This window comes from Anser anser (genome assembly GCF_964211835.1).
Source record: "Anser anser genome assembly, chromosome: 5".
Classification (NCBI taxonomy): Eukaryota; Metazoa; Chordata; class Aves; order Anseriformes; family Anatidae; genus Anser; species Anser anser.
In genome coordinates this window covers 53,206,446-53,230,971 of record NC_139725.1, presented here as the reverse complement: position 1 = coordinate 53,230,971, position 24,526 = coordinate 53,206,446, and the positions used below count along the sequence as shown (strand labels likewise).

Genomic DNA, 24,526 nt, shown 5'->3' with positions numbered 1-24,526 from the left:
TCAAATGCTGATTTTTACCTAATGTCATGTCTGGAAAAGAAGCATAAGGCTTATACTGATTAGGAATAAAAAGAAGGAATAATATATCTGATATTCCCTGCCTGTGTATTGTTGATCCTTTTTGTATGAAGGGGGTGATGCAGAGGAATTAATGGAATTTTCACTTCCCAGAAGACTCTCTAAGAACACACAGACCTGATTTCTATTTCTATTGTCAAATTCAAAGGATCTAATTCTCATGTCACTTATATTGTGTATTTACTTGACTTGAATGGGTTCAATTTTGTTTTATGTAGGAAATGTCAACACACTCTTTTCATGGTATTTTGTTCTGGACTCTCCAAGAAGTCAGGATAATTCAAACCAGTTTGAGATAAATACCTGAGCTCAAGTGGCCCTTTTCAGGCTTGATTGGTATTAAGTAGGAACACAGCAGGTCTGTTGAATCCTTTCTTAACATAAACTAGTCAGATTACTTTGGATATCTCCATCCCTATTCTTCATGCATTGCTCTGCTTCCTCTGCTGCTCTGACCACTGCTGAGGCTGATGGGATTTTGTTGCATTTAAACCAAACTGAGCATTCACTGGGCCACCTGGCTTATGAAATACTTTAAGGGGCTTGATGAAACAGTCCCTTGACCACAGAGCTAACCACCAGTTGCTAAGAGTTTCAGTCAGAGGTACATGCAGGAGCAGTGACAAGTGGCATGAGGTATGATGACCATGCAATTTTAAAACTCACTGTGTAGAAAGTTTATCTACCTGTTTTGGTACAGCTTTTTCATTTAACCACATGCATACCCTATCTTTAAACCCTCAAACTGAAAACCTTGAAAAGCATTTGGCAGACATACAAAAAAAAAAAATAATTCATTGTTAAGAAGACAGATAGAGCCAGTTAGAGTCTTCTTGTAAGAATCAGGTCCTGAAGCCCATGGTAAAACACCATAGGTCTGAAGGGACCTGTGGTTTGGTATTACAGTTCTAAGGATGCCAGAAGAAAAAGTGCAGTAGCCTGCTGTATTGGGAGTTAACAAAGGCCCCCCATATCTTAGTATGTTTTTTGGCAAAGGCAATAGTCGCCCAAAAGTTGTATACCCCTGGTTTTGTGGAACAGCTAACTATTCTAGTGCTCAAAGAAAAAAAATGTTTTAGGAAGAGCACAGTGTTTAATAGACTCTACTTACTATTACTGTGTATTTTAGATGGTGAATTGCGATTGTTTGTAAGATGAAACAAACTACTGGGGGGAAAAAGAGGGTTTTATTTTTATGTTCTATATCTCTTTTCAAAGATATTGTTAACGGATGGAGGCAACCAAGAACCATACTGTGAGGTATTGTGTGGCTGTGCTGTAAAATAAAAATTGAATTTGAATTCTTATAATACAAGAGATGAAAGGCATTACTTTGTTGATTTCTACATCGACTCCCATAGTAATGAACAGTGGCAGTCCAGGCCCGCTCACCAAACAAAGAATTGGGTTTGCATGATGAAGTGTTTCTTTCAAGAGAAAGAAAAATCAGATATCAGATTTTTTACTTTCCGATGCCACAGGACATTTGGTGTCTTACTAGTTCAACAGGTTTTATTCTCAGCTGCTTGTCAGGGCCTGAACATTGCCTCCATTTTGTTTGGCAACTATTTATAATTTTACCTGGGACTGGTCTGTTTTATTTGTAAATGGTATCTCCTCTTCAGGTTAGAGCACTATCCATAATTATGACTATGAATGAGGTGCTAATGCATTATTTATCATGGAGTTACGTATTGCATGCATAGAACTGTTTGTCCATAAGGACAGCCATGTCTGTGTTTTTTTATAGGGGATGGTCTCTAAGGAAACCCAAAATACCCCATGGTCCATTTCTATGGGTTTCAGAATACATATAAGATTCAAGGAGTCAAATCTCGAGCTTGTGCATGTTATTTTATTCCACTTGAGATCAACAGCAGATAGAGGTTTGGCCCCAGGTGTTTAAAGCCTTTCCTTCCTTTTTAACTACGCTTGCCTTATCGGCACTAAACTGTTTCAAGTTTGTCAGCTTTTAACTGTGGGAAACTGAATGAGCAACGAACCGAAGCCCTGCCTGCTTATGGGAAGCTGCTGGTTTCAATGTCTGTCCATACCATTTGCACCCCAGCCCTGATTCTTGCTTGCAGTACCCATCAGCAACACGTGTGCAGGCAAAGTTGCCTGCTTTGTACACTAAAAACACTTGGTAAATGCATGGCAGAGTTTCAACTAAAGCTACTATGTTTTGGTGTTTCTTTCTCAGCTGCTAACACCTCTCTTTGGAGCCTTTATGTATTTGATTTGTTCCTATATTTATTCATTATCGAGCTGTCTACGAAGAACTGGAGGAGATAAATCTCATTCTGAGATTTTCAAACTTTTTAAAAGTTACAAGGCAGGAGGTTCTGTAAGTTTAAGTCTTTCCTCTTTATTTTTGGTCTGATTTATTTCTCAGTTAATATTTAATGTTAAAAATTTGCCCCTTTAAAATCATAGCTCCAATGACATGTTTTCTACAAGCACTTATTCATTGACACTTGCAGTATAGCTTAGACTAACTGGAAGATATTTAATTTTCTGTTATTTCTTCCACATTCTTGATAATACTGGTGTAATGTCACTAGTGTGTTTTGATCCTTCTTTTCTTGCTCCCAGTACTGAAAAAATCAAGGACCCTAAAAATGAATCAGGACCCTAAAAATGAATCAGGCCCCTGAAATAGGTTTATTCTGAGCAATTTTTCAAGTGTGATTTCTGCTACAAACATTTTATTTTATACCAAGAGCTGAAGTTCTTGTGAAATCACAAGACTCCAGGAGCTATGAATTTAAAACTGTAAAAAATTTGAATGAAATCTTGGCAACTATCAACACATCTCCCAGGTCAATAGACAAAAAACAAACAAACAAACATCAACAAAAAAACCACTAGTGTCTCTTATTATTACTTCTAATTTTTAATGAACTTCATAAAGTAAGCATTAGCTTAATCTAGTCACATGGTTAGCATCAGTATGCTAATTTAGAGAGTTTTAGCAGTGGCTATCTTCTAATTTCCTCGTATTTGGTCATTCTGATTTGATATTTGATTTATGTATTTTTGTATGAGTCATTTCTCCTGAGGGTTATGGTGTTATTCTTTCAGCGAGAAGACAGTTTTCCTCCTCCCTTACTGTTTCCATTTAGTTAGCAAAAAAATCTGGAGTGTTAAATAAAACTCCTGGTGGCCACAGGCATTATATTCATGATGTCATCTTGGACCACGGTGTTTCAGAGAGATAATAACCTATGAAGAGGCCCACATTAATGTTTTTAGTTTGCTACCACTGGTAGAGGTGATCATGTAAGCTGTACTGTAAGCATGAACAAGTCCTCTGTCTGAATTCCTGCAAGCTAACGCAGAACATGACGAGTAATGAAGAGCATACATTTTGATTTTAGCTGAGAACAAAACTATAGTGTTATTTCTTTGTAGAGTCATTGCACGATGCCTTTTTCTGCTCATTCAGTCAGAAACACAGTATTTCAACCCTGTTGGGCCAAGTTTTGTCATGCTTATTTTAGAAAATAGGTAGTAGTAGTAGTTGTTGTTCCTTTCCTTTGTTAAGGGTCTTTTCTAATTAACAGAGAACACAAACCCTCCTCTGCCTTAGGAATGTTTAATGTTCCAGCTTAGAAAGCAAATTAAAGTAGAGGTCTAAAGATATAAAAATCACATTGAACAACAATAAATTAAAAAGACTCTCATAACACACAATAAAGCCAGGGCATGAAGAAACATAGCAACACAGAAATATTGAGACTCACGTGATGCCAAATTACCAGCCACTCTCTTCTGCCTGTTCAACCAGAGACCCAATATCCTGGTTCTCCATGGAAGGGACCAGAATTAACAATGCAACAAAACCGTCTGAAATACAGTGGTTGAAAACAAATATGACTAGGCAGGTAGAGGGTGTAGTAAGCAAGCTGAAGAGTCAAATAAACTAAGAAGCTAAAAAATAAAAATAAAAATAAAAATCTATATCACTAAGGAGAGAAAAAGTCTCTGCAACACAGCAATTCACTGCACATGGAAACCTCACCTTCAACGATCTTTATAGTCTATATGGTGTATATTATTTACATCTGATCATTCAGTTTAGTAAAACAAAAAAGCACCATCTGCCCAACCACACTTTCCTTCCAGGAAATTGAAATGAGAACGGATGTTGTCTTTCGTGCTTATTTTCATTCTTTTTCATATTTAACTCTTAGTACAGTTGGTGAATGCTCAAAAAGAAATGTAAACCAATCTACTCCTTCTTTCCCAGTGCAGAAAAAAAAAAAAAAAAAGCATAGAAACATTAAAAAAAAATCCAAAATAAAATAAATTTCCATGCCCAATTATCAATATTAGAATTTGGGGACACTCATTGCCTATGTTCTGTTTTTCCTATGAGACATATAGTCAACCAGATAGAAAATAACAACACAATAAATTGGGGAGTTATCATTCCTAAGAACAAGTTTCATACTCCACCTTTGAGATTTCTGAGGTGTTAGAAGTAACTGAAAGCCAAATTTTACCTTCCATCCCCCAAACAAGCCAGGCTGTGTGCTTATGTACTTAAGCACATACGTCAAAAAGATGCAGAAGAAAGACTCGCACCTATATTCTGAAGCATGGGCATGGCAGTTTGGTTGCAGAGACTGAGCTGTTGTGGTAGCTAGAATTTTTACTGCAGTTCTCAGAAAATTCTGCAACATCTGCCTGTCAATTTTTTTTTTTAATGCTTGTACTCCTTGTGTAGTTAAAGTTAAGGACCTATGTGCCTACCAGGCATAAATAGTCAGGCTGCAGTCATATTCTCTAGGGAATGCTGTTCTTCCCATACTCATTTAATAGAAACCGTCTGTATATATGCAGTTTAATCCTCATATTTGTCTGATCATCTGTGAGTATCTATGAAGTGAGGAGGAAGGCTGATGATTTGCCTCTAAGCTCCTCACCACCCAGAGACTGCTTTTGGCACCCAGTTTAAATGAGGATAGCCACAGATTTGCTTAAACCTACGCAACAACTACTGCAGCTTACTCACTACGAGCTGCTCCACTGACTCACTAGCTGGCATTCTTTGTCTTTAATTGCACCTCTCCACATGTTGGACATGACCCTTTCTTCACTAGATGTTGATGTTTCCCCTTCTTCATGCCAATGTATTAAGTACACCTCCTAGTGGTTGTGGAACAGGAAGCTAGAAATGGATCAAAAACCAGCACAGAGCCTACACTGAGTGAATGACAGCTGGGAATGATGGACTTCTCCTTCCTTTCACCCTTCTGGATTGTCTATTTTTTCCTTGGCAGAAATATTAGTATGTGATAGATGGTTAAAGTCCAAATTACCATCATAGTGTTTTTAGGGATTTATGTCAACCACCAAAATGACCAGCTACTAATTTGGGTTTTCATGAGAATTCTAATTGCAATCCCAAAAGGTTTTGCACCAAAACCCAAAATTTCTTCTGGTAGCAGGAGAAGAGGACTTTTTTTGAGAAAACAGTCCATTGGTAGTCTGGTCTGCAAAAGTTTGTTTTCAGTGCTTGCTTTGTTGCAGCCATCCTGTTTTTTTTTTTTTATTTTTTTAATTATTATTATATTTTTTTTCCCTAAATGGTGCGTGTAACCCATTCATCAGAGCTTCTGTTCTTGCAATACCCATGCCTAATATGGCCTTAATCTCTCTGGCCCAAATCTTAAAAAGTGTTTGAAACAAATTTGGTTTGTAAGTACTTTTGAGATTTAGGCTTCTAGAGCTTCATTTCCCATGTCTGTAATGCAGATAATAGATGCTCTTCCTTACCCAGATGGCCTAAGGATATTCATTAATCACATTAAGATTATGAGGTGCTCAGCTACTATAAACAGTGGAGTTGCATGTACTCTATCGTGGTGGTTACCTAGGAGATATATGGATCAACCCATCCCTACTTTGCCCCTCTGTTCCTTGGGGATGGTATGACCATTCTTTTCACTGATCAGCTCCTCCAGGTTTTGCAGTTGTTCCGGGTAGGTCCAAAACCACGAGTAGAATATGGCTACAAGAGAGGTAAAAGCTGTGTCTTCCAATTTGCTAGCTTTCCAGCTCCACTCTTTCCCATCAATGTATTAAGTCTTTCCTTTCTGCATTATCAATTAACAGTCTTTAAAATGCCCCTTTGGAAACTTTAACATTTTTATTTTCATTTACACCAATGCAACACAAAAAGCCTCCAAAGCTACCTACTTCTACACTGCTCTTTAGCTCAATAATAAACAACTCTACTCGTCTAAATCAATGTTATGCAAAAACAACAGCAAAGGCTTAGTGCTTTGCATGTGGAGATCCTTCTTGATGGAGAAAGAGTACACCAAAGGAGAGCAAAGAATGGGACTGCATGTCTAATTGGGATGTACCACCATACTGAGAACTGCTCAGCTCTATGGTATAGACCCAGAGCTGCTAACAGATATCCTTCTTTAGCTACAAGACTGTGCTTTTGGAGTAAAGAAGATCACAACTCCATCTGTACTGTTGCTGTGATGTACTGAGTGGGAGTTGTGTACAGGACAGTGAGAACTGTGAAGTTCAAAAGTGGCCATGGATTTATTATAGAGAACTTGAGCTGTTTTTTTTCCTGTTGTTGTTTGTTTTGTTTTATTTTGTATTTGTATTTTTCTTTTTGTTTTTCTTTCTGCTTTCTTTGGTCTGTGTTTGGTTTGGTTTGGTTTTTGCTTTTTTAATGCCTACCTTGAATGAAGATTTTTAAGTTTTTGATGTGTTCTGTTAACTATCTGAGAACTTGTTTTCCATTTTCATCACCTTTTTTACTTGTAGATGCTAAGCAGAATCCCAAGAGCAAAATACCATGAAATGTGGCACTTTGTGTGTGTGTGTGTGTGTCTGATATTTCTGCCTAGAAAGGGAAAAATATGATGAGAAAGGATAATGATATGAGATTTATATGCCAGTATCCCAAAATCTATTGGTACCTTTGCTCTAATTCTAATTCTAATTCTAATTCTGAACTTTGTCTTTTTGGAAGCTGAGTAATGCTGATTTTAGGACTATAAAAGCAAGGCTAGATCCTAAAGAAATTCACAGAAGCAGTCTTTAGCTAAACTTTCTGTGAGTTTCCAATCAAAACAGTCAAAGATTCAAAGCCATTCTGAATTTTGAAATGGATATGAATCAGTTTTGTATGATTCGTACCTCCTTTATAGAATAATGCAAGGAAGCACAAATGAGCCAGGCCATACCAGCAGCCTGTCCAGCCAAATTCTATGTCCCCAGACACAGAAATAGCTGTCCCAAGCCACAGAAATAGGGGATATTGTCTAGGGAAATCACACAAACCTGGCTGCTTTCTGTAATCCAGTCCCATCCACAATGATTGGATTAGGGCTATTAGAGGGTATACCTTCACTTAATCCTTTTAACATCCCTTTATGGACCTGTTGCCCATGAAAAAACAGCCAGATGTAAAGCCCCTTACAAAATATAGTCCTCTAGGGGAGACACTGACAAGCGCCTTTAGTCTGTTAGCACTGTTGGGTGCTACTTTAATAAAGGAACTCCATTCGCACTGTGAAGCAAGAGCAATGCGTGACTGCGATATCGCTGTCATGTGAATGAGCTGTCCCAGTACTGCAGAGTCTGCTCTTTACTGTACGAAGAAACACATCAATACTGAATATAGTGTGTTAGCAAAACAGAATGGAAATCTTTTAGGTGAAGAATGGCTTCGCTGATTGCTTTGCTCTACCAGAATGGGGTGTGTTTTCAGGCATTCTGATAAATGTGTGCTATTTTTCAGCCATTCACTGTGAAGTGCTGTAGGTTTCATATAAACTTTTATTGCTCACCACAGGCATGGAAGGATTGATTACATTGTTTGGGGATTTCCGAACTTCTGAGAATGCCTCTTTAGCCAGACTTAACACAGTGTATGGGGGGGAACAAAATGCTGTAGTGCTACTCAGTAGCCTGCTTTCTACTTTTGCGTTTTTGAGATCACCCATTTGGTTTCAAACAGTGTAGACAACAGTCAGCCTCATCCATGTAAGTTTTGCATTGTTAGTGGTTGGTATGATGGTGTTCTGATACAACTATGGGGAATAATGGCAAATCCACAGACAGAAATTAAGGATTATTTCATGTCAGTACTTATGCTTTTGTCTAGTTGAGAACATCACTGAAAAGGAAGTAACAGCTTAACCTTGGGAACTGGGCTGCTATTGATGTCTGGGGTGTGCAAGCAAATTTTGGTGCATCTATGCTGAAATCTCTTTAATATCAGGGAGAGTCAAGGGCAGATGATAATTTTTTGAGGCAAACAGCAAAATACGCTTTGGTGGGGACCCCTCTGAGTAGGGCAAATTCATGCTGAGCCCTGGCAGCTAACTCTTAGTGAATTTGTAAGATACCTTAGGGTTTCAGAAGCAGTTGCCAGAGATACTGCCTCTCTCCAGTTTTGACATAGTGAACTAGTCAGACCTCAGGTTTACCAATACTCAGTTTTAACAGTTCTTAGGTCACACATAGGCTGGGGATTATGCTTTTCTTTATATTATTTTGTACTTCAGCTATGGCACCAAATATCAGAAAATTAGATTTTATTATGGTCTAAATTTCTTGTAAGACTGCTTATAATCCTTGCAAAGTCACCGACCTATATTTCAGCTACCTTACAACTTGAATCTACTCATATTCCTCTCTAGTTTCATGCAGAATTCTTGTCACCAGCATTTTCTAGTTACTTGGTAGAAAAAATAAATAAATAAATAAATAAATCTATTCTTGATTGCTGGGCAAAAGTCAGGAATATCTCCCTTAAAATGAATTCTGTTTTCATTGCTAAAAATCTAACAAGAAGAGACTGGCGCCCTAAACATTATGAACAATACAAGCTTTCAGTAAATAAATAATTCAATTCAATTAAAACAAATGTCTGCCCTGATGTACCATAGTTTCTAATTTCTTTAAAATGCATTATTGGGATGTGTTTATGGGAAGTGATCCTCAATGAAAGCTTCAAGGAAGGTTCTGTAGGAAAGCAGAAATTATGGTGCCATCTTACTTTCCTGTCAGGAGTGTGTGGTGTAAAGCTTAAAGAGAATTCCAGCTCAGAATAAGCCTTCAGAGTTCATGTTGTGTATGTAAACACAAGTTCGGACAGACTTCCTACAGTTATGTATTGGCCCCTCCTTCCTGGTGGCAGAAAAGCTCCTCTCAAAAAGGGGCAGTGGACAAAGAACTAGGTAAGGAGCTAGAGAATGACATAAATCCTGTGCTACCATGTCTATAAGTAGCCTATGCACTCTGCGAAGGTGTAGGTGCACTGAAGCTCGTCATAGCAGCCTTGGCTAGCTCTGTGCACTCCCAGACTCCCCTCAAGGAGGCTGCAGGTGGAGATGCAGCCTGGTAGACAGCAACAGGCTGAGTAAACTGGCTCTGTAGACATCTATTTAAGTCCTTGAGCTTAATGTTTCCTACTGACTAGTTGCCTCTAAGGCTTTAGAGACAGCCTCTATGCGCAGGTGTGGGGATGGAGTTCAGGTTTGGTCTACTGACCTGGGAACAAAATTTTCCTTGTACTTTCCTAGCATCTTTATCATCTTCAAAACAAATCCTATACCCCTAACTCAATCCAAAAAACAGGGGGAGAATGTGACTCAACAGACTTGCATTAAAACCAGTGGGGGAGGTTCACCATTCTGTTTCTCTGCCTGAATGTATATGTGGGAGGGTAACAATGTGTTGAGAAGTGAGAATATTTAGGGACAGAATCTTCCCAAGATTGAGTGATCAAACTGCCTACCAAAAAGACTTGAGGGCAGAACCTGGCCCTTAAATATTATTAGACGTCTGGGCAAATAGAACCAGTTTAGCTCAAACTGTCTCTTTTTTCCTGCACAGAAAGTGCTCAAGATGGCAATTTTTGGGAGTAAAACCTGTGTGAGTGCTCAGATCCTTTACCCTCCCTTCCCTTTGAGGAGAGATTTATGGTCGTGCTTGAAACCAGCCATTAACTCAAACTGAAATTCATATGATGCAAACTTCAACTGGGCTGAAGCCTCAAAACTCAGATCTGGATCCAGATTTCAAACGATGAGACTGGGGATGGGGTAACAAGCTGTCTAATCCAAACCCACATAAATCTAAATCTCTCCCAAATTTGCTTAAAGCTCACCAATACACCACATTGCTTTCAGATTATAGAAATAACCTTTGGGCATTTTTCTTGAGAGATTAATTTAACCTTGCCCCATCACTACTTCCTCACTGCACACTCTCTCCCACAGGTATGTGATCCTCTCTCTATAGAAAGTCTTCACAAAAACCTTACAATATGCACAATGCTACAGCCAGCAAAAGGGGAAAAGATGAAAGAGAAAAAGAAAGCAGAGATACAGAGAAACCGGCACTTCCTTGCCATATAAATAGTTGCCAAGTACTTTTCATTTACATAAATGACTTAATGATGATTTTATGATATTTAAAATTACTGCCACCCACCAGAGATGCATTAAAACTTTTATCAATATGTTTCTTTTACTATCTCTTTGACTGTAAAAATTATTGGGAAAAAATAGCTTTGTGCCAGTCACAAAAACAATTCTGTGACCTTTCAAAAAATATATATATATAAAAAAATCTTCTACTAGTATCAACATGATTTAAATTTACATGAACAAATAAGCTGTTTCACACAATAGGAACAAGTAATAAACTTGTGAAGAGAACTGTGTCCAGCCTGGGACCTCTTAAAGACCCCTCTGGACCTGGAAAGAGCCTGCTTTTTCTGTCTCAGGGAGAACCCCCCACACTGGTCTAATTACCTTTTAAATTCATATCTAGAACCACAGGCTGCCTCATGGGATTAAGCACAGTATGCTTTGCAAATTGAAAATAAGATAGCTGTTAGGAATATATACTTGCCTCTATGATTACAGCAACAAACAATGGCAAAACATTAATTTACATCTATTATAATGGTGAAACAAAGCCCGAGATTTTCTTTGTGTTATAAGAAAGAGATAAATTTGCAAAGGTGAGATTTTAAAAGGTGTAGGCTCTAATGAGGGAGATTCTCTGCTGAGCAGGTAACTGGCAGGATGACATCAACTCAAAGTTATGAGGATTCAGTATATCATTAAATTTATTTACCATAAAATGGATTGTATTTTTTATTTAATAGTAAAACTATTCACAGGGGAACAAAGTTTATATATATGTGGGGTGGAAAGCATTTGTGTGGGGTGAAACAGTGCAGAGCAATTGCAACAGCAATCCAGTCATGCCTGGGTCTAGGATTTTTAAAGGTGTTTTATCTGGTAGAAATGAATACAGCATTTACAAATTGAAAATAACTCTGTAAACTCAGATAAGATTGTCTTGGTAATATTTTACCAAGGAAGCAGCTCACCACTGCTTACTTTCAATTAGCCATCTAAATCATAGCCTATACAAAAAGCAATCCCTGCTGCCTTGTAATAATAATAATAAAAAAAAGTTAGACTAGTTCCTAAGAGTTTTGATTCATGTTGCTGAATATGGAAGATCTGTAATCTTCTCCTTGGAGTCTATAGTCTAACGTAACTGCTTGAAAGTACTTTTCTTCTGCTGCAGGCAGATATTTTTTTTTTTCTGAAATGAATGGTGATTCATTATAGATAACCCTTCCCGATTAATTTTGTTTTGACTTCTACTTCGAAATAAGAATATAAGCAGTAAAGTACCTTCTCCCCAGATAGTAACTATGCTGTTATTTTTGGGCCCCATTGTAGTTGATGTGAAGAGAAATCTAAATTTAGAATGAAAAAAAGAGTTGATTGTCATCAAAAGTTTTAGCTGTAAGATAAAAAGTGGCATTTTATTATTGTTATTTGTCTGTGATGAATAATAAATAAGCATTCGTGGAATCAGTATTCAACTTTGCCAGCTTCTGTCTACATAATCCACAGGACTAACACTCTTGGAGGACTGACTGGTCAAACTGAAGAAATTTAATTTGCATCTACACATTTCCAGTAATCCACATGTAATATGCTTGCTGATAAACTTCAGGAGACCAAACATGATGACACACGACCTTGCTGTGATGGTGACTTTTTAAGGGTCTGATGCTGCATGAGAATGAAATTGTGAAGGATGTGCAGATCATTTTGATGATTTCAATAATGAGAGAAGATCGTTAAAAGCCTGAAAACAAGACATAGTTGCTGTAAATCACCACGCATAACATCTTTTCCACAACTGAGCCCGATTCATCACTTTGAAAATCAGTTTCCCTGCCTTCTCTCTGTCTGATTTTTTTTTTTTTTAACTTCCTCTTTGTTGTTGGACAGTTCTTCAGTTTCTAATATGGACCTTTTCTTATTTCTGTTGAAAGCATTTTACCTGACTTTGCTGGCTGAACACTATGACTTGAACCTGTCCCCTGTTGTTTAGGTTTTTTTTTTTCTTTGCTTTGTTCTGCATTTTTTTTAAGATGAGGATGATGTTCTGATCATTTGATATGTCTGAGTTACCAGCAAAGATCATCCTCCCCCAAAAAGAAAGAAATATTTCAAAGAAATATTAAAATTAAAAATTGTGTACCAAATATTTATAACATAGTATATGTACAGGCTTTTGGAAAACTTGATGCTATCAAATACACCTGAATGATTTTTACTTGCCTTCACAAAAAAATGAACCATGCATGTACCTCCCTGCAAGCAGTTAGCCCCAGGCAGGAAATAAGTTTTTTTACTCTTCCTCATTCTTTGCTATTTAATAGTGATTTACTACTAGCTAAGCACATGCTCAGTGTTTTAAAACTGGTGAAGAGTCCCACTGAAGTCAAGGCATTACTGGGATTACTCCATGGTGAAAAGTCATGATGATGCTTCACTCTCTTGTTGAAGAAAGACCTAAATAATAAAGCATAATTTGATGTTCCATTTGGTCAGTTAGGACAAGGCCATACCTAATTTTCTTTTCCATATTTAAAGACAGCATTTTATTTTGTTTTGCTTTGTTTTATTTTTGACTTAAGAGATTCATAATTTACAGGAATGAATGGGATGTTTTAGCCTTAAAAATATATAAATTTTACATAAATCTTCAGACATTAATGACGAAGCCCAAGTCCATAAAAATTTAAAAAAAAAAAAAATCTACTCCATCTGTGGCTTTCCTAGGATTTCAGCCTACCTGCATCATTTTGTTGCATGCCTTCACTGAAGCTCCATCTACTGCTGCAGATGAACCCACTTCTCAGCTTATGTTAGTAATTTGTTCTCCTGCAAAGAAGCTGGTAAAATCTGAAACGTTGTGACTGCTACCTTCAGTACCATTTGCAAAGTTTTACTCCCTAGCACTGGCCATGTTCAGCCACAGTCATTGATCACAACCAGCATCAGTAAACGGTCAGGTATGTAGTGCAGACAGCTTTCATCTGATCCTAACACATATGAACTGCTGTTTGCTTACTGTATTACTTGTATAGTGCACAGGAGCACTTTATAAAATCAGAGACAGGCAGGGAGAGCAACTATAAAAATGCAGTAACAATTTATTTTATAAAGAACTGTTGTGCCTTGAACAACAGCAGCCTAAGAGCTGCAGTAAATATTACATTGCAGATGTTTGAGGGTGGGGGTGGGGGTGGGGAAATAATAATAATAATAATTAAAAAGTTCATTTATAGTATATACATATCTAATTCTTAAAAAACAAACAACAACAACAACAAACAAATACAACAACAATATTAAAACTGTTAAGTAGACCTAGATTATTCCATTGGCTATAATTTTACTTTTGTACTGATGCTGATTACAGCTTTCCTTCTTTTGTGTACATATATTTTTAAAGCATTGATTCACTCTGCAGTGAAATACAAGTGGAATATTCTACAAAGGCCAAAAGCTCAGCAATAACACAGCAATCCAGCTGTGATTTTTCCTGTACCTGAGCAATGTCTCAACACAATCTCATATGTGTGTGTCTGTGTATGTATATGTATATATATGGACAGATTTGTACCATCTCTGCATTGTTACACATGACTTACCCTTTTTTTTAATTATGTAAAAAAATCACATTAAGCTGAATCTAATTACTGCAATGTATATTAGAAGCAGGGCACCATCAAAATTTTATTTAAATTAATCAGGTTTTGATTTAAGATATTAAATTCAAATTAATCATGTAAAAATGGAAATGATCCTTGACGTGCTTCCAGCTGTGACTTCAGTCTGTTTTCTCGTGTGAGTCACTTTCGGGATGTCTTGGGGGGAACATTACGAAAATTCACGCCGGTGCTATTTCAATTAGAGTTATTTAGCAGGACAGATGTAAAGAATACGGTATAATTAAGAAGGAGCTGATGACACGGCTACAGATTTTCAGGATCAAAAAAAAACTGTTAGTGAAAATTGACTACTGGTCATGTAGTCCAAGTTCAAATATGCTGGGGTTAAGCACTCATTAATGATGGAATGAGGTCTTTAGATAGACCGTTGGACTCTTTCTCTGGAGCAATCCGCAGAATTCTGCCCTGGAAATAACTTTGAAGCTTCATTAGCAAGCAGATGATACCTGATAATATAATTTTTAAACTCTTAAAATAATTTTTGTCCCCCTAGTGTCTAATCTTTTCTAGCCAGCTAACTTCAAAGGCCTTCAGAAAAACCTGGATGTGGCATATAAATGCCCATATACGAGCACATACACAGATATATGTATATGCATACACTCAAAACATTGTTAAACTCATGATGAATATGAGCTGCCAGCAATACTGTAGTATCTTCTAGCACTGTTTGAGCAGAATTAGAGTCTGTACTACCTGCACATTTCCTGACTGAAACCAACAAAGAGGATGGGGGCTTTCCCATATACAAGTTTGACTTTGTATTTATTTATAACTCTTTATATGATCAGTATTTCCATTGTGAAAAGCGAATTGCTCATTGTTTCTTTAGTCGAGTATACGGTGACACAAATATATATTTTTAATATGTGTCATAATACTATGCAGCATCAACTTTGGAAGTTATTTTTACATTTTTTTTATCTGAAATTAGTTCTCCCAGGTAAAGCTCTCAGTCTTTCCAACATGAAAAAATATTAGAGAGACTACAGTCCTTTCCTTCTCATACTCACAGGTCTCCTGAAAATATGTGTATTTAAACGTGCTTCTTATGGTTGCTATCCAAGGCTCTCAGTATCTGTTCCCCTCCTACTGAGCAATAGTAAAAGCCAAGTTAAATATAAAAAATGCACAGTACATACTGTACACCCATAATTATAGATTAAATATTGATCTCCATGGTGTTTTTTCCATATCACTGGCAATCTTTCTCTTTCCTCAGAAATGTCCTATTGTCACTTCCCTCTGCAAAGCACTACCCAACTGAAAATACTTTCATTGCTTTTAACCAAAACAAAACCATAGTGGATGACAATAAAATAATTAAAATATCTAGTTCTGTATATCTGTCAACATTTTTCTGAAGTTGATCCTTGAATTTCTAGTCACTTTATTTGATCGGCCAGGGAGCAGCAAGCAGCAGCAGCTAAAGGAAAGCTGATAGACCATGTGTGCCTGGCTATTGACAGTGGATGAAAATTAAATAGCATATTACACTTGCCACAACATACCTATTATGTAGATTTTAAGGCAGGAAACTGTCTGCAAAACAGATATACAGTGGGCATAAACTTTTTGATATTAGGGTAGTTGATCACGGTGTCATTACAGTTGTAGGAATCATATGATTCATTGAGGATTTCTGCTTCCCACTCATAAGATATAAACCTACATAATGATTGTTCTTTAATAGTATTTAAAGATATTTTTGAAACAAACTGTGTGGGAGTTTTACATAATAATGGCTTCAGTTTACCAGGAAATACTTTTTGAGGAAGTATATGACTGTTAAATATTAAAAATGGTTCCTCATAAGAAACTTGAATGTAGTAAGTAATTTGTGAGAAAAGATGTGATAAAAAATATGCTCATTTTATCCATTTGTCCTTTTTAAATTTATTTTTTTCTTTGGCATAACAGCTGGAAAGAACAAATTTGATTTTTTATTTATTATTTTTTTCCCATGGTCTAGGCTTCTGCCTGGATGACTGAAATACTTTTTCCCATGAGAAATATCCAGGTTCATTTCCCATCTGGGTGTCTTTGTCCTCCTGTTTCCTTTCTCTCTGCACCTCACCACAGCCAGGATCAGAGCATATTGATAAACATTGGTTTCCATTGGCATAATTTCTTGCACACCTAAGAGATTGTACCAAACACAACACTGCTCTGTGTGAAGTACAGAGTACCCCAAAGATGTTTGTTCACCTTTCTCAGCCCTTCATCCATGTCTGGGGCACGGGGTGGGGGGATGGGGGGGGGGGGGGGTCCCTTAACCACAGGGACTGATTTGTAGGATGAAGACAGAAGTAGTTCAGACTGGTTTCTCAGATCAATTAAGAATTGGGCTTGATGATCTCATGAGGGAAAGCTCAGATTCCTGTCAATACCCTGTGGGGAGGACAGTGGGCCAGGGTAACACAGAGGTAGTATGGAATGAGCAGAGAATTCCTTTGGGCAGTAGAGACTCACTGCACACCAGGGGAACTTGGCCTTGTCCATACAGTAAGCACAATTTCCTCCCTGATGTCCCTGCAGTCAATTAAGTTGTTAAACCCATGACACTTGCCAATGAGGTATTATGCACTTCTGTCAGAAGGGTGATGGCTAAGAGCCCAAATTGTGGGAAAGTTGTTTTTTAATGAAATGGAGGCTGAAGCTCTGGACTGGGACTTCAACTTGATGATGCCCAGTCCATGGATCTTTCACACATTACTGGTGCTATTGTATGGCATTTGTATAACTTTATGCAGTTCCCTGTGTGTGTAATAATTCCTTTCTTGTTTTTCCTATTTTCTACTTTCCAGGCTGGCTAGACAGTAGACTCTTTGGGACAATGTAAAGCTGTGCATTTCTCAGTGCATTGTCAGTAAGGTTAAGTTAAGCCTAAAAATAATAATGTATGTAAATAATATTGGCAATAATTACAATTATTTCTGTAATACCTCAGAATTATCATGAATCTAATATCTCTTTGGAACCTCTGCAAATATTTTACATGTGGGGACTTTCTAAATCAAAGAGAAATACAGTGATTACCCATGGTCTTAACATCAGCCTATGAGAAAGCGGGGCTAAGATCTCCTGATTTCTGGTGTTTACTCTAAATTCTTAAAAAATCACTGTCAAAATATATATTTTTACTACATTTTTAGATAATTTATTTGATTTAGCAAAAATGTATAAACAGTTGGCTGTTTCTTGATTTATAACTAGTGTGACAGATAAAATATAAGCCATAAGGTATCATGGGACTCTAGAATTGATATGAAGCCTGGTTAGTATATCAGAAAATTATATCTGAAAGATCTGACTTCTGCAGCTGGAGCTTTCATTCAAAGGATATGTTGAGGTGTTTCTCTCCAGAGGCCATTGCCAGAGGCACTTGGGTTGACTCAGCAAGAAAATCCGGTACTTTGAGGGAATCCTCCTGAGGGAAAGAGGTGTTGCAAAGGTGAAACCTCAGATTTGGCCCTCATAGTATATGGTTTCATTCCTTCTAAGGACAGCAAGAAACCACATATAATACCTTACAGAGCAGGCTCTAATTTCAAAAGTTATTTTCCAGGTAACATAACATGTCCAATGGGAATTGAATGTTTATGCTAACTTTGGAAAAATCTTTTTTAGGCTACTGAGAGATTAATATGTTCATATAAATGTATATTTTAGTGGCCATGCAAAAATCTGTTCCCTCTGTGAACTGATTAACAAAATTTTCAGAGAAGTCCTCACTTACTAGCTGTGAACACGGTGTACACTGCCAATGGAAGAGGCTGGGTGCTTCAGCAAAAAGAAAGCAGAAGGCTAATTGCACTGAAAGAAATCTGCACCTTCAGCATACCTTAGCCAGCTCTATACAAAAACATTGACACAGCACAGCACCTAAAACCACCCAAAATACCGAGCTTGACTGTTAATTACAAACCAGGTCCCTAATTCCAGGCCACTCTGCTCTAAGAAGCACTAAACATTGACATATATCAGAAAGTCAATGCTGCAAGTCTTTCCACTGACGATAGCTAAATAGGCAGTATAGCTAATTTTCCAGGTTCCATCAGGAGTCATGCAATCTTTCATATTGTTATTAATACCTGTAGGATTAAAAATAAATAACAAATAATAATCCTCTATTTTATTTTAATAATATGAGCATTTCTCATCCAGTTTGCCAAGAACAGTTTGAAAAAAAACCACTGGAAGGTTGAGCTTTTTTATTATTATAATTGATTTTTTAAAGCTAATATTTAAGATGCGCTTTTAAAATACTGTGATTTCTACACCAGTCTCACATTCCTTTGGGAGCTGATTCTGGACTTTTGAATTTTGAAGGCTGGCAATATTGGACATAACATGTGAATGGTGTTCACATCCTAACCTATGGGAGTGAGTGTGGTACTGGAAAAACTTGAAATTATATTTAGGTACCTCAGGTCTGCATCTGATTCATGTAACTTATGATAAACATAAGTTAATAAAAAAGGATGGAAAGACAAAAAATGCTACATTTCTCTGCACGCACAAAGTAAGAATATTTAGCCTATCAAGATATTCAACTTCCAATTCAGATGAAAATAAAACCAAACAAACAAACAAATAAATAAAAAAAAAAACATGAAAGCCCACACATAATTTTGGAATCTGCCTCTTGATGAACACACTCAAAGTAGAATAGCATTGCACAGGATTTAGTTCTGGTATCAAGCTTTTTCAGACTAGGAGACTCCCAAAGTCTGCTCAATGTAATTTCAGCACAGATAATTATTCAGTCAAGTCTTTAACAAGTTTCTTCTTTGATGAGTTGTGATGTTACATCAGCTTTTTAACCTGATAGCAGGTAGTAATGGGAATACTACTTTCTCACTGTAGGGGAGAGAGATGTACGAAATTCATAGTCTTCTAGGCAACTGTGCTGGGGGTTAGGGAATCATTCAGAGTTGAATAATATGTACAGATTTGAGAAAAATTAGATGTTCTCTGGGTTGAAAATGGTGACATGGAAAAAGACAGCTTGGTTAGATGCGTACAAACAGGCCCATGAAGACAGGTAATTCTATATGTGCAGAGAAGCCAGCAGAATTAGTTTCAGTCCAAAATCAAAATTCTCTATTAATCTGCTGTCCAGATCAGAAAATACAAGGAATTTTTTCTTTTATCTTTAGAGGAATAAAAAGTAGATTTGTAAAAGAGATGTTCTCACCTCTTTTAAAATAGAGACCACACAATCTTTGATTTGTAAAAATCACCCTAACATAGTTGAAACCCATAGTAGCTGAAGCTCTGGTTCACTTTATTTTTAAAGATAATAATTCCTTGTAAGGCTCAAACTAAATAGGACAAAGTTTTATCATTTTCCTGTGGTATCTCTATCACTTTTTTTTTTTTTCTGGATTTCCCATCCTTCTATTTCTAATGTGTTTATATGAGGATATTTTTAGGACATTATATTTTCCTACTTCAGTAGCAGCACAATGCTCTGAATAGCTTAACGATTCAGTGGAACTTCACAATATCTTAACCTGAGACAGCAGACTCCTAATTATAAACTGAGTATAAACTGCAGCCTTGTCAGAGTGATTTCATTATCCTGATTGCATCAATTTCAACCCTTTATGAGACTGTGCGTTATTTGGGACATCAGGAGTCTAACAACTGAAAACAAGCAGAAGACAGCTGCTTTCTGCTCACAAAAGTCTCTGGATATATTTAGCAATTTAGCCTTCAAAGTAAGCTGTTTTTCTTGTACAATTGTAAGATGCATCATTTCTCAGTAGGGCCCACATGTTTGCCTTAATCTGATAGGGTTCTTCTTGTTGTTCTTAACCTACTTCCTTTCTGAGAGAGGTAAGGAAACTTTAGCAGCAGCCGTCAGTAGCAAATAAAGTGGGAGGAAGCAAAGAATAAAAAATAGGCTGGGATTTATAAAAAGAATGTAAAAATCTGTGATTACATAATGAGGTACAGAAGATGCCGACTACCATAGAAAGCTATGGCATCACTGTTAATTTAGTGAGCTCCATGCTTCTCACTTCTTTGACATAAAGGCAACTTCTGAAGTAGCTTGAAACCCATAATCTTTAAGCTACAGGTTGAGAAATGATCCCAATACTCAGTCAAAACTGAAGAAGGAGAGCCTGTTATTTGAGGGAAAGTCATCGACCCCGAGTTAACTTTCATTTAGTTTCAGTGGATTAGAAAATGAAATGAGAAGCCATGTAGAGTTGGAGGTGGATGTGGAGCATGCCCTGGAGTTTTTGAATGAAGAAGAAAGTAAACCAATACAAAATGGATTAACCAAGAAAATTAGTTCTGAATTAATGCTAAATGATGACCAAATTCATACAGCAAACTACTCCAAAAACCTAATAGTTCTTAGTAGTGGAAACTGTTTCTGTAAAAATACAGATTTTTACCATTTCCAGATAAAAGAACAAGAAGGATAAAGCAGATCTGTACCTTTAAATGATTTCTGTGCTGCTCTATAAGGACAGACTGGCAGGTGTGACCACTTTCTCCCCATCCTCCTGTTTTGCAGAGATGTGAAGCCAGTAGGGCTGCTGCGCTGGGAGCCCTCCTGGCCACAGGTGAGGAGCCTCGCCACCTGCAATACTCAGTAGGCCAATCAAGCTGGCCCTGCATGAGGTAAGATGGATAGTCTCCCCATGTGCCCTGAGCTCCCTCTGAAATTTCAGCAGATCAATGTCACTGTGGCTCTTAATTACCCCTCTGCTTCATCATTATTTCATGGACTTTAATATGCCCTGCAGGACACAGCATCACAGAGTACAGATAAACAACCACCAAGCCCTGGTGCCTCTTGAGGTGCTACAGTCACCCTCTAAAGGGAAATGTCACAGCGTTGGGCTCATTTCCCTGGGTAAGCTGACCTCAGGGTTTCCAGGCTAATTTCAGCCTGAGCTGAGATACAAGGGCAGTCACTCCACCACTGTGTTCTGGGCTAAGAGCTCTTATCCTTCATACTAGAACTTGTTGCTATTGCCACACACAGTTACAGAGACCAGAGTGGCCAGCAGGGCTTTTGCACTTTACATGTGTTTTCTGAAGAGGAAACCAATCTATCTTTGCAGACCCTGTGTGGTAATCCATAAATGGTTGAGCAGAGTGGAGGATAGGGCCTACCTGTAGAAGACAGCGAAAGCATCCCATGAGGGGCTCAAACAGCCTCATGCTGCTCTGGGTTCAAAAGTACTCTGTGGCTTGCAGAAAGAAACACATCCTGAAAGCTATGTGCAGCATGGTCTGTTGGAGAGGGTTGGACTAGCTATTGTCAGTGGCATAGGATGAGTGCAGAAAAGGTTTAACAAGAGAATACACCTCTGGCCTTCCCAACACCACCTGGTTACCTATTGTGTCCAGTAAGTTTGGAGCAGTTTTCGTTTTTTTGGTTTTAATTTGTAAACCAACATGACTTGTCAGGAAGACAGTACATGTCTGGGCGTTGTGAGTGAAACTGAGGGGAAAAAATGATATGATGAAAATCATACAATTTGAATTTGAATTCTTTCAGAAGTTAATTGCCCAAACCGATAGTTTTTGATCAATGAAAAATGTCAGTATCACTTTTGATTGACTTTGGGGGAAAAAGGTCATATGCAGCTTCCCTTGGAAGGTGCTGTTAGATGTCTGCCACCTTGCTTACAAAGTAGCTTGCAGTAGCTTTCTGATGTGCAGCACTGAGCCTTGTTTAGCAGCTCTGCAAATTCTTCACAAGGGGAAAGATCTTCCTTCTTGGATGTTATCCCCAGCCTAGAAGCAATACAGGGGTGGAGGAGCAAAAGGAGACACAAGATAAGACATACACCAGGTTTACACTCTGTAGGAGCAAGCAGACCTGGGAGTAAGCTGTCTGTAGCTCTCTGCACCTATCATTTATGGTACTTCTTCCATGGCAGTTAAGAGTTGAAGTGACAAGAGAAGATGCTTCAACATGTGAATAAGACTGTAAGAATGTGGGCAGTGACATTGTTGGGAGCATTTCCACATGGCTCTCCCAAGTACAAGCTGTGCCTGGACTACAGCTCCTGCTCCTGGGCACATGTGACAACAGCACCTGAGAGGACACAGGCAGAGGATGTGCTGTCCCCCCAGGTTCTACAGACGGGGAGTAAAAGTGCGTAGATCCTGCAAAGGGCACTTATGCTCATATAAGAGGTGCACAATAGAAAATAGCTCTCTCAAATCTTTATGTGGATCAGTGAGTTTTTCCTTTTGCTACTGCCTTTCTGTCCATCCCACTGTATTCAAGCAATGGGTGTAGCTGTCATCTCAACAGACCTGTGAACAAACATGGAAGTGGGTGCCACGCTGGCTGGAGCTAATGGTAATGGGAACTCCCTTGATAAATCTGTACTGTCTGAGTGTGATAAAGTGGTATCGATGTTAAAAGGCTCAGCTGATGTAGATAGAAGAGATGATACTTCCTCACTGTATACTGTTCTGGTTCAGGTGTTGGACATCCTGCACAGAGGCAGGTGATACAAGAAGACAGGCTAAGCAGCAGCTACTTTCATCAGTGAAGAAATTTCAGTGAAGAAATTGAATCCCAGCTTTGACACTGCAGACTCTTCCCTGGGAGACTGTGCCCCTACTTTCCCCCCAAGTTTACTGGCTGAAGAGACTCCCTCTGTCCTTCTTCCCTCACTAAAAGCTGTTTTCTGTCCTTAGGTAGCTGGCAGTGGCTGACAGAACTCTGTGGAGAGGCATGGTAAGGACAAGTATGAGAGTGGACTAAGTGAATTCCACATTCATACTGGGAAGGAAAAAGATGAGTATGTTTAGTTTTACTGAGAAAAAGGGCGTTCATTAATTATACACATCTGAGGCGGGTCTAACTTAATTTTATGGATCCGGGATAACAAAAATAGATGAAGATGGGATGACCTAAATGCACACAGACCAGGGAATAGCACTATGCTAATTGGCATGAGAGTATGGAGGGGGAAAAACAAAACAAAACAAAAACACAGGTGAGGGCAGCTTAAATTAATGTGCTTTTTCTTTTTTTTTTCTTTTTTTTGAGAGAGGAAGTGTCAATGAGTTGTGGGCAGTGCAATTCGTTGACTCATTAAAACCCTGTGTATCTGGAGTCAGTTCTCAGAATGAAGATAACACTTGCGGTGGGCTTGTTCCCTTGGGACTCCATGCAAAGCTTTGATAACCCACTGCCTGATTGAAAGAGATGCAGCTATGTTTAGACAGACAACCCCAAGAATCAGATCAAACTGTACTGCCCAAATCCTCAACCCAGTTACACATTAACCAGATTCCTCTGTGTGGACCAGAAGATATGCATATTAAATATGCATATTCATACTCAAGTTTCAGGGTGTTTTGATTGGATGTGAAGGTTCCTCATCCATGGGAAAATATTGTTATGTTTTTCCTGGGTAATTAAAATCAAGCAGTGGCGAGATTAGTGAGGCCTGGAGATCCCTTTACTTTCAGCTATTTTCATTTGTATTCTCATTTAAATAAAAAACAGTGGTTGTAGCTATTTGTTTAAGAAAAAGAACAACTCTGAGGTTCCCCAAATGACCCTCACTAGTTTTATGTTTTCTGGAAATTTGGCCCCTTATAGTTGTCTTCTACAATCATGAACAGCTTTATAAAAGTATATTGGCAAGAGGCCATTTGCCAGCTTTGATCTAGATCCTGATATGTAATTTGAACACACCCAAAAGTATAAAGCAGTTGCCTACTTCAAACAGGCATTGCAAATGAAGCTACAGCCACTGACAGCATTTTTAACTCTGAACTATGCACCCTGGAAGAGGAGGAATCAGTAGGTAAAGGGCCATCACCAGCAAACTTATTTCTGGAGGAAAAAATGGAAACTTCAACTTGAAAGACCACAACAACAGCAACAACAAAAACATACCTCTGCAATTAATCTGAATTTACAGTCAAGTGTAACAGTGCAACAGGCTTCCAGTTCTCTGAGGGTTGTATGTAGACAAAGTTATTAACAGTACTTTTGTGTTTAAAAAAAAAAAAAAGTATATGTTTCCCTTTCTCTCTGTACCTCTCTTTTTTGATTGATATCTGGAAATGTTTTCTCCTCAAATAAATATGCTTTGCAGAATTCACCTGATGTAGCAGGTTAATGCACTGTTTCTCTGTACCTCCAGACAGCACCCTGTCCTGAAGGCACATGAAGGAGTATCAGTCACAGTCAGGATCTGGCAAACACGAGGTCTGCCAGAGAAGGCCCCAGCTGCATTTACACTAGTGTTTTGAGAGCACTGTGGCTTGCATTGCAGAGCAGGATCAGGGACCACAAATTGGGCTTCTTTCAGGTAAAATTAAGGCAGAAGTTGTGCTCAG

General features: G+C 38.1%; 1 protein-coding gene across 3 annotated transcripts in view; it reads left to right on the top strand.

The window, feature by feature from the left end:
• Nucleotides 1-24,280, top strand: part of LOC310899816 (uncharacterized protein) — a 98,334-nt gene extending 74,054 nt beyond the window's left edge. The window contains exons 2-4 of one of the 3 annotated variants that reach the window (XR_014584690.1): nucleotides 20,718-20,824; nucleotides 22,868-22,907; nucleotides 23,223-24,280. Coding sequence is in view for 1 of the 3 variants with exons in the window: in XM_083836731.1 (XP_083692857.1) it covers nucleotides 20,718-20,824; nucleotides 20,950-21,059; nucleotides 22,649-22,719 (288 nt within the window). In the remaining 2 variants the exon portion in view is untranslated. The other 2 variants (XM_083836731.1, XR_014584691.1) reach the window with 2 other exon arrangements.
• The last annotated feature ends 246 nt before the right edge of the window (nucleotides 24,281-24,526 follow it).